Source organism: Populus euphratica, unplaced genomic scaffold, assembly GCF_000495115.2.
Source record: "Populus euphratica unplaced genomic scaffold, PopEup_1.0 scaffold149.1, whole genome shotgun sequence".
NCBI classification, from domain to species: Eukaryota; Viridiplantae; Streptophyta; class Magnoliopsida; order Malpighiales; family Salicaceae; genus Populus; species Populus euphratica.
This window is the reverse complement of record NW_011499946.1, coordinates 383,146-394,518: the sequence shown is the minus strand read 5'-3', so window position 1 is coordinate 394,518 and position 11,373 is coordinate 383,146. Positions and strand designations below refer to the sequence as shown.

General features: G+C 31.8%; 1 protein-coding gene across 2 annotated transcripts; it reads left to right on the top strand.

The window, feature by feature from the left end:
• Positions 1-2,092: 2,092 nt before the first annotated feature.
• Positions 2,093-3,794, top strand: LOC105137565 (PTI1-like tyrosine-protein kinase At3g15890). 2 transcript variants are annotated; one of them, XM_011043352.1, is made up of 5 exons: positions 2,093-2,297; positions 2,387-2,534; positions 2,664-2,926; positions 3,005-3,546; positions 3,613-3,794. In XM_011043352.1, exons 1-5 carry the CDS (start codon positions 2,224-2,226, stop codon positions 3,648-3,650), a joined length of 1,065 nt encoding a protein of 354 aa, XP_011041654.1. In that variant the 5' UTR covers positions 2,093-2,223; the 3' UTR covers positions 3,651-3,794. The 2 variants fall into 2 exon arrangements, with proteins under 2 accessions (XP_011041654.1, XP_011041653.1); XM_011043351.1 differs by having other exon boundaries at positions 3,005-3,794.
• Positions 3,795-11,373: the final 7,579 nt, after the last annotated feature.

Below are 11,373 nucleotides of genomic sequence, written 5' to 3'. Positions count from 1 at the left end.
TTCAAGTAATAATTTATGTAAGCTTACTTGTACTGTAATATGCAGCACTGCTCTTGATTTTTAAGATTAATGTGTGGAAAATGCTTTCACTAAACTCCAAGCTTTAATTACTCAAATCTGAGATCTCAGCTCTTTGTTTTTGCAAGAGTACTGTTGTCCTATAAGTAGAGAATTTTAAGCATTGCTTTCGGCTATACGAGCTTCATTATTTTTTCATTAATTAAGTTCAGTACTTATATCTAATGGTACGATGTAACCAATATCTATGTTTTGAATCTTTATTACTCACAGTTAATGATATTAAGCTTGGAGCTGAGGTGAGCATCAACAAGGTCTCAAGTCGATGAAATCAAGCAATTGAGTGGGACTAATCAAAGCAATATATAGTCGTTTATCATTTCGGAATGGAATTGATTTTAACAATTAAAATCCTCTGAATTTGTCGCAAGTCATAGCAATCCATTCCCCCCTTTTAATCTTGTTATGTAATTTTCTTGGCTTATGTGTTTGTACACTACTTATGTTTAATCTATTTGTAGATGATTTAAAAACAAAAAAAAATTAATCAAGCGTTGAAAACATTAATTTCAGTTAATTAAATCATCCTAAATTCATTACATATCCCCATTTGCTTTCATATAATTGTATTTGGAAGGAGACAGCAAATGATATGTCAAAATATGCTCACATTTTTGTCATTCGTTTCCGAAGAGGAAGATGCATATATTCCATTAATTTCACAGTCGAAATTAATAATATATAACCCTTCTTGTAAGGGGAAGGTCTTCAAACCAAATCAAATTAGAACATATCCTTGTGATGTGATTAGAGATCAAATTAGAATAAAAAATCAATAATTTGTTTATAAAGAATTTCCCAAAAAGTCAAAGGGAGAGCTACCGAACAGCAAAAAGCTTCAAGGAATAAAAATTAAAGATTGATGCAAAGATTCTTTTTAAAAAAAGTAATATAAAATAATGAGAATGAGCTTTTCATTATAAAATTCAAAATTGAATATGAAAGAGAGGATTATAATTATTGTTGTGCAATCCAATCAATCGAAAGGTGTATACATGCGTGTATGTAAATTGCATGTTATAGAATAGAACATTTGTTGTGCCTCCTTGTTGTTTTCAAAGGCAAGGTAAATGGTATGGGCTGCTCTTGGAAGTTTGCAAATATGATGGGCTTGAGGCCTTGAGATCGGTTTAAGGATTAATATGCAAAGCCTACTAATCATTGATTAATTAGTGGCCTAATTGAGAAATAGTGACCACAATCATTTCAGGCCAATTCACTTTGCTTTTTTCCTTCTTTTTTTTGGATACAAATGTTGCCAGAATATCAGAATCGAAGACCAGAAAAAAAAAAGTATCTAACAACAATGGAGAAATTAAAAAAATAATTTTAGAGCACCTGTAGTTCAAATGGCCTCGATACCCAGAATCAAAATGTACATGGATTGTTTTCTTCTTCTTCTGGGTCTAAAAAGTTGAAAACTTTGTAGCAACAAGTTTACAATCTCATTTTTTTTAATATGGATAGTATGTAGAAGTCAGGCCGAAGTTGGTTGATTCCTTCGCATATCCCACCAATATTAATTAACGTATATGATTATATTTAGATTATATTTAGATGGTAGTAGTTGTTTTTTAAAATATTTAAAAAAATATTTTTTTTTAATATAAAAAATATATTTTAAATATTATTAGCATATGCTGAACTCACCAAAAGCTGGAAATAGACTGATAGTAATTAATTGGATTTGATGATGTATGACCCTTTCAATTAATGATAACGTAACCCTTTTATTCAAACAATTATTTTCAATTCCTTTGGAGGTTAAGGTACTCTAATAGACTGCATTAAAACACTAAAAAAAGGAGGTTAAGCAAAATTCATCCCGAATGAAATCATCATGTCTCTTTCAATAGAACAATATATTGTCACTTATAGACTAATTGTATTTTACATTATTTAAACAAATAGATTAATTCTTAATTAATTAATTAGTAAATCTACATTTCCAATGGGAGAAAAGGGTGTTAATAGTTTATAGAAACTAACAAAGCACTGGAATACAAGGCTGCATTTTGTCTTCACCACTAGACTCCTTCCCTGGTGTTTTGAACTCGACAATATTTCTGCTTCTACTTGCTTGACTCGCCTTTTCTTTTCTTTCAACACTTTGCTCCTTTTCACTGCTTGTACATCTTCTTGGCCATGTCTTATCTTGCAAAAAAAATGATTTTGGAATGTTTTTGTTGTGCCGCCCGAAAAGAAGAACCAAATATCAGGTGCGTTAGACATGGTTTTTCATTTACTTTCGCAATTTAAGGTTGTGCAGATTAAATGATTTGTACTGAGTTTTCCTCTTTTTTCTTAGTGCACATAATAGCAGTAGGGAATATCCATGGGAAATCTACACTCTGAAGGAGATTCTTCATGCCACAAACAACTTTCATAATGATAATAAGATTGGAGAAGGTGGATTCGGAAGCGTTTACTGGGGTCGGACAAGTACTGGCATTGAGGCAATACATAGAATCATGGCCACCTTTTTTGTTCCTTTAATTTTCGATACATAGTTTTTTTGAGGCATAACAGACTATATAATCTATTCTCTTGGATTGTTAGTTATATGTTTCAATTTGCTTGTGCAGATAGCAGTTAAACGATTGAAGGCAATGAGCGCAAAGGCAGAGATGGAATTCGCGGTGGAAGTTGAGATACTTGGGAGGGTGAGGCATAAGAACTTGCTAGGTTTGAGGGGATTTTATGCAGGTGGAGATGAAAGGCTGATAGTCTATGATTACATGCCTAATCATAGCTTGATCGCCCATCTACATGGCCAACTCGCTGTCGACTGCTTACTTGATTGGCACCGGAGAATGAACATTGCTATTGGATCAGCTGAGGGAATAGCGTAAGTAAATTAATCATCAATTTTTGTCGAGAAATTAATTTGTTTATAAATGTATTTTTTCACTTGTTTGAAAATTAGGTACTTGCACCATGAGGCCAATCCTCATATAATACACAGGGACATAAAGGCAAGTAATGTTCTCTTAGATACAGAATTTCAAGCAAAAGTAGCAGATTTTGGCTTCGCAAAGTTGATACCAGAAGGGGTTACTCACATGACCACAAGGGTAAAGGGAACCCTAGGATATTTGGCTCCCGAATATGCGATGTGGGGGAAAGTTTCAGAGAGTTGTGATGTTTATAGCTTCGGAATTTTACTCTTAGAGATCATCAGTGCGAAAAAACCATTAGAGAAGCTCCCTGGAGGGGTTAGGCGTGACATTGTTCAATGGGTCACCCCATATGTCCAAAAGGGTGCTTTTGATCATATTGCTGACCCTAGGTTGAAGGGAAGATATGATCGAGCACAACTTGAGACAGCAATCATGATCGCGATGCGATGCACCGATAGCAACCCGGAGAACAGACCCAGCATGATGAAGGTGGTGGAATGGCTGAATGGTGGCCTGGAGGGGACAAAAGGGGTGTCGGATGTGGAAGACATGGTTGATGAAGATGAAGAACAAAACTATAATGGTATGGAATATGAAGATGACACTGACTATGATGGGTATAATGGAACGGAAAAATTCAGAGAGAGAAGGACATGGCAGCATCGGAAATGACGTGAATTAATGTTAAATTTATTTGGGAATTTTAATATTCCAAGCTCTATTCTTGTGTTTGTTATTTTTCAATTAATGTAAATAAAAGGGTTGAAGCACAATGTGGGGTCATCCAATTCTTTAGGGATATTTTCCAGTTTTGTCTACAACTTTTTTTTATAATAATTAATTTGATTTATTAATGAGACAGTTATTTGATAATGAGAAATATAATGAATTTGAAAAATATCCTTTTATAACATCAAGTTGTTTACAAACTAATTTAAGTCTCCAAGTAACCTATATTAGAAGGCATTGTTGAATTTCAATAGTTATCATCATATAATTGCTTATGTTGTAAGAAACGTGTATTAAAAAAATTGTGTGGAAAGAAAAAAATTGTGTTTGTTGATTTAGGATTCTTTAGTCTTTCGGCTGTCAGCAACAAGCCTGAAAAACTCCAAAGAGATTGATCATTGATGGCTAGGAACAATATAATTTGCTTTTATTTATTTATTTATTTTGCAATTTCTTGTGCTATACCTTTAGGTAGCATTCAATTGTCTCTATAAAGATCGACAGACGGTTTTGGGATTTATATTTGTTGAGTCTCAACTCCAAATTAATTCTTTAAGATCAGTTTATGCAAGATTAAAGAAAGAGAGTACTAACTACCATTTTGTAATTCAAAACTGCCCTTAAACTCTAAGCATGTGGGCAAAAACTGTTTGTGTACTGGAGAGCATGACTTCTTTTACTGTGGACTTGCACAGTTCTCCTTGGATTGTCTGCTTCCCGCGAGATCTAGGCTCATTATTCCATGCTCAGATGGTCATGTGAGTTGCTTCTGAAGTGTTGACTATGTTGTCTTGAGTGGAAAGCAATTATGTGATTTTTCTTAGGCTAGGGTTCCTGCTGGTTTTTTTGGTTTGGTCGTGTCTCGTGTTTTAGAGGAGTGGACCCAGAGAAATGATTGTGCATTAAATGTTATGCTTACTTGGCTGAGTGTTTGTCTCCTGGGTAACATTGGGTTGCAATGGATCTGTTTAATCTGTATGATCAGTTGGGGATTTTCAGTGCTTTGCCTCTCTTATTTTTCCTTTACACCTGTTCTGTTGTGACCAGGTTGGTTTTCAGTACTGTTCTGGTTTGTTTGTTCTTACTGCTTCCTGTACGTCATTAGGGATCCTGTTTCATTGCTTTTTTTTTAATTATTATTGTATTATGCTACTGTTGTTCTTGGACTTCCAATGCTTTGACCTCATTTTTGTTCATTGGAGAGTGGATGTGTTTACGTTTGCATCTCTTCTTCGTTTTTTTGGGTTCATCTTTCTTGAGACTGATGTCTATCTCTTTCTGAGTGTTCTTTCTAGGTAGAAATTATTCTTGCTTGAGTTTTTCTAGTTGCAGCATTCGCGATGTTCTGTTCCTTAGCTTAGATACCTTTGTGTTGTCTTGCTTTTGTTTGCGGTCATCTTAGTATTTTGAGTTGCTTTCGTTGAATATGCAGACTTGTGCGGTTTGCGTTGTTTCACTGAGGGATTGCTTCCCTTTTTTGTTTGCTGGACTTTGATCTCTTCTCTGTTGATCCCCTCTCCTGGAACTTTGGCAGGTTCTTCTCATTGCCTTCTATTTTTTCCCTTCATTGTTGTTTCATCTTGGATTGTTCTGTATGTTCGTACTTGGGCCTCGTGCGTTGCTTTCTGGGTCAAATGCATTCTTGGCATGCTTCTTGCACGTTGTTGTTGTTGGCAGCCTGGTTTGGATAACAATGTTTTGTTTTATCACAGTTGATTCATTGTAGGGTTCATCATTCGCTCACTTCTTTCTATTTAGCCTTTCAGCTCTGCTACATTATTTTTGTCAAGGTTGAATCTTTAAACTTTATGTAATGAAACACAGGGAGATGAAAAACAACATGGATATTTGAAGATCACAGATTTTTCATTGGTTTGTCATAGAAAATCTAGGTACACAGTTTGATTTTGTCTATCTTGGTGTATCTTGATGAAAAGCAACCTTGAACAATTGTTTGTGCTCTCATTTAAAATATACTTGCTCTTTGTATATCTTGATTGCTCCATTCCTGCTTCTTTTTCTGCATATATTGGTGTTCCTTTCACCCACAGTAATTTTGGCTTCTTATCCATCATCGTTCCATTTTCTCTTTCAGCTATATCTTCCATTAATTTATCTACAATCAACAATTGTAGTTACAGTTTCATGTAAGGGAACTAGCATTCCATTTACATTTCCGGGATTTTGCAAGGGCACAGGCTAATCAGTGGTTCACGTCAGCAATCCTTGCTCTGTATTTCAATCAAGCCTGCAAAGCTATATGCTTACCATGCCCAGTTGAACTGTTTTTCTTTTAAACATATTATAATTTATATTTTCGAAGACTCATGCTTTTTGTTTAGATTTATAGAACTTTGCTTTGTTCTAAAACCTCCTCCACCAACTCTGTTAAGTCCACTTTTTGTTGTGTAGGAAATAACTCTCATATTTTAAAAGTATTTAAAAAAATTTAAATTTTTTATTTTTTTACTTCAAATTATTTTTATATTATTTTAATGTGTTTATGTAAAAAATAATTTTTAAAAAATAAATAAAATATTATTTTAATACATTTTCAAATAAAAAATATTTTAAAAAATAACCATAACCACATTTTCAAACATGCATAATTAAAATATGTTTTGTGTATGCTTTGTTATTTAATTATATTTTAGTTAAAAATGCATCTTCCTTTGACTTCTGAATCCATTTATTGTTAAAAAGATGTTTTCTGAGAGCTAACGATTTAATTTTCTAACAGAAAATTATTTAAAAAAACTTGTGATGAAGCCCTGGTTAAATAATATATATATATATATATATATAAAGAGTTATTCTCTCTCTTAATATAAAATCTTGTTGTATTTGAACATAGTTATTGGTTTTAATCGAAGTCTCCTAATAATAGGTGTACTGCTTGCCTGAACTGTAATGACCCACCATATATATGAAGTATAATGTATAATGACTAATGAATTATGTCAGATTTGTCATTTCATGCCAGAATATATTAGGTTAATTTATAAAATAAACCTTACAATATGTTCTAAACTATGATTTTGAATTATAATTATACTTATAAATAAATCATCACATTTTTTAATGATTATTCTAACCATATAGAGTTTTGAAACCAATATTCATTAGGTAGTTGAAGAGGGCTTCCTTTTTTCCCTTCTTGTCTAAACAATATACGATACCGGCACAATCATGTTTTTCACTACGATTACCGGCACCCGGGCCCAATCCAGACTTATAGCCCAGTTGTGGAGCCCAGTTGAAACTAATAAAGGGAGCCCAAATATATCTAGTAACATGGGCCTTCACTTGTTCCCGCATGCACTCTTTTAAAAAAAAAAAAAATAAAGGGACGAACTTTTAATACAAATTAAGGCATCTGGTAATTAAACAATGAGAGACTCCACGTGGAGAAAGAGCAAGGGGGGGAAAGAAGAAGAAAGGGGAAAAAAATTAAAACAGTATATGTAACATATATTATAATGCCATGATCTCCACAGAAATTCCTATCATATCACAATTTCATGTGCGCAATTGAACAAGAGGTCTCACTAGATCCTAGAAATGAGCTATGGATCATATATTTTTTTTCAAAAAAAAAACTTATATACATAGATTTTTTCAACATGTTTTTTTTAGTTAAAAAAATATTTCAATGAAAAAAAAAAAAAATTATGTATAAATATAATCAAATAAGATCAAGAGCTATTTGTGTTACTAAATAAAAAAAATAAATGATAAATAAAATTAAAATTAAAAAAAAGATATAGATTGAGAAATTTAGGAGAAATTAAATTTATTGAATAAAATAAAATAAATTAAATTATTCAAGGATGCACATATTAGAAATATTATATAAAAAGAATTTTTTAATTTTCAAAAATAAAATTCATCTATACAAAATATAAAAAAAATAAAAATGAATAAAAAAATTCTTTAAAATTTAAATGCATAATAAAAAAAAATACATGCCATTTATAAGAGACTCTCTAAACAAAATGAAAGAAAAAAAAGGCATCAATCTTCATATAAATCAAAAAAATTAAGAAAAAAATATAAAAAACATTAATTTAAATATTTAATATTTCAAGATAATATATTTATTAAATTTTATTTTTTAAATTTATTTATTTAAATAATTGGTGTCGCAAGATAAGATATTTCTTCGATTTTGAACGGCAAAGGGGAACGTGAAAAGAATCCCAAATTATATGTAATGCCACCAGGTCCATAAAGAGGATGGGCCTTCTCTAGGCTTCAGCTAAAATAATTGGTGTTTTTGCCATTTCAGGCAAGCCCTTAAACCCACTGAAACGACCCGTTTGATTTTCATAATTTAAAGGGAACAGAAAACAAAAGGACAGATAGATGGAAGGCCCATCAATAATGAGTATGGGCCTTCTTAGGCTTCAATTATCGTTTTCTTTTTTCTAAAGCCCAAGAAAACAGATAGATAATATAAAAACAGAACACACACACACACATATATAATTTTATCAATTCAGGGGAGAAAAACTTGATTAAAGGATATGTAGGAGAATTGAATATGATAAAAGAATATAATAAATATAATTATAAATGTAGAATTATATTGAACACTTGCTAGACACCGTTTGTTTTTATATTTAAATTTTTGTTTTGGTGTGTTTAGCTTTAAGAAATCATTAAGTTGATTTTTTTTATATTATGTGGAGGTCATTGTCAAGAATAAATAAACAAAATGACAAACTATATATGTTAACCGGCCGTGTGGAACTCATTTTTGTAACACCCCATCGCAAAAAACCAAACTTAATTTCAAGAAAAGAAATGCAAATCCGTGTTTCATTCTTGATATGCAATTAGTTTTTTTCAGTTGTTTGACTCAGAAAATTATAAATAAATGTTAAAGATTTCATATAAAATCACTAATAATTGTAATTTTATCTAATTATTTAATCCTTTGAGTTGAGTTAATCTATCAAAAAAGGTGCAATACATCGTTAATATAAATATATAAGTATATCAGTAACTTTTATTTAACCCTCTAAATCTTTAAATTGAGTAATTATTTGTTAGTCATTAATATTAATCAGAGCATAAAATCACATCAAGCATAAAACTAATCTTTTGATTAGAGCGAGCTAGTTGTTTATCGAATAAGATACGTGCTATCCCTTCCTAGTTTGGGCTGCTATACACGTTGGACTAGTTAATTCTAGAAATATGCATTCAAATACGAAAAAAAATTAATTACTCCAATACATGTCATTTTCATATATACAAGCAAGTTAAATCTATATGTGTCATCTTATCCTCACGTAGGAATTAAGGAGAGCAAATTTAGTGAAATGAGAATTCTCCAAATAATTAATTAAATTCGGTGAAAAATATAAAAACATTTATATAATTATCCTACGGTCTCATTTTAAACGTCCAAATATCTAACACTTCAAGAATATGATAATATATAATCCTACTTTCATTCACTTTTCTTTAATTATATTAATCCTATACGTACCATATTCTCTAAATTTACTAAAACCAAAAATATTAAATATTAGAAATTAATATGATTAGGGATAAAACAGAAATTAATGACATATTAGAAATGGTAGTTTGTAATTACCATATAATTTTAATTTCTTCGAGAGTAGTTCTTCTAGCCTCATGAGGGGATAAGAGATACGAGGAGTGCATGAATACATAGGTTCATTTCATTTCATTTCGTCGTTTACCCTCAACATGATCTCCACATATTTCACTATCAAACTAAAAATCCAAAAGAAACGACAAGAAAATAGAAGAAATAAGATTTTGTGTTTGTGAATGATTAATCATAATTTTTATTTTTTGTGCTCGACATCCTGGCACGTAATTATGGAAGAGGATCTTAAGTAAAGTATCATTTAATTACTATGTCAAAAGATCTGAAACTAAGGTATCCCAACTCAATCTGATCATGCTTTTTTGTCATCGTCTGCCCCTAATGGCTCTAAATTAGCCAACTCGAACAGACCAAAAGGTGAGCTAATCCTGCAAGTAATGCTGGCTATTAAATATTATCATTAGATTAACCTTCATTCTTCACTATTATTTAGATGTTAATTTAACCTAGAAATATTCTTTTATAATCAAGCAGCAAGCACGAACAATTAAATGGGGGTGTAGCCCTAGGTATATAGATGGAGGTGTTGTGATTGATAGAGATATCATAAAGAAAAAACCTTTTGAGCATCGATTGGCTAAATTAAAAGGGTACTGTGATTATTGTTTTTTCTATCAAATAATTAGTGGGGAAACCGGTTGAACTGTTTCTTTGTTGTTTTTGCTATTGTTTTTGAGCGAGCATTGTTGTAAGTATTATCTTTCTCATCACTTGCTTCTTGTTCAGCTTGAAAATGACACGATTTATAATGCAAACAATATGGAAGTTTGTCCTCACCATATTCAAATAAATTTAAAAAGATAGTAGCGTTTGCATGGAAACATTGGATAGAGACTCCTCATGTGCATAAATTTATTGGTCCCAACCAGTGACAAGTATGAATCTATCGAGTCTCTATGAAGTTTTTATTAGGGTTTTCATTAGTTATTGAGGAAACATGCATGTCCAGGTGTGTGGACAAGATCCAGCTACAATTGGAACCAAGGGATCAAATTTCATCTCCTTCTAGTCGAATCGTGTGCCCTACTTATTTTTGGTAAATCCTATGTTGCTAATGACTTTAATTACTTCGAATTGGATTTAGCTAATATAATGGCTTTGGATGCATTCATTCATGTTCTTTCTATGGATAAAGTTTCCTGTCTTCATTTCTGGGTTGTTGTGTCCAATAGTATATATGTGCTCCTTTTAAATTTATTTTTTCGCAGATCATTTCCTAGGTATTTCTTACATAATTATATATAAGAGTTATACTTTAAATGCACATAGATACCAAATAGGCTTTATTTAAAGATTAGAGTTGGGAAATGAGATGCTCACTCGACTACTTAAATTAACTTTAACATATAATTCGTTTTACAAATTAAATTGTAATTAACACAGACCATTAAATTTAATTTAACGTCTAATTCGTTTTACAACAATTACGTGTAATTGTGGTTAGTGATCTATCTTTTAATTATGAAGGATTTGGGATCCATCCACATGTAATATATTGTGGTCTGAGGTTTTATTTAACATTCGATCTCTGAATATATAAACGGTGGGGGTCAATCATAAGATAATTAAGTAAATTAAAGTCGTGATAATTAAGGCGAAAGGTGTCGACCAAGGAATCAATGGCTGGCAGCAAGAGCAGAACATGAATTTTAAGGGTGATAGCTAGCTAGACACGAGAATAGTACAGATCAAGAAGGGGGGAGAGCAGGTGGGAGTATCCATGAAGAAATCCCTAGAAATGTCGTTTAATGAGAGGAGAATATAATTTGCTGGGACAAGAAAAAAAACAGAAAATAATAATTATCTTGTAAGAAATAAATAAAATGGTTTGGAAATTAGAGAGAGCGATACCAAGACAAGCAACAAATGTTTCCACGTGATGCGGGCCTTTTGGAAGGGAGTACGGGAAGGGGACTGTCATTGTCCTTACTTGTGGCGGCTGTGGAGGTGCACTCCCAACCCAAAAGAAATTAAAATTTTAAAAATATAATTGCTGCTTTAATTTCTAATAAATTTGCAAGA

Bases quoted from the DNA above. Each gene is read 5' to 3' on its own strand.
- LOC105137565 (XM_011043351.1), top strand. From the start codon at position 2,224: ATGTCTTATCTTGCAAAAAAAATGATTTTGGAATGTTTTTGTTGTGCC. The intron at 2,535-2,663 runs GCAATACATAGA...TTGCTTGTGCAG, and splicing joins GGACAAGTACTGGCATTGAG to ATAGCAGTTAAACGATTGAA. The intron at 2,927-3,004 runs GTAAGTAAATTA...TTTGAAAATTAG, and splicing joins GGATCAGCTGAGGGAATAGC to GTACTTGCACCATGAGGCCA.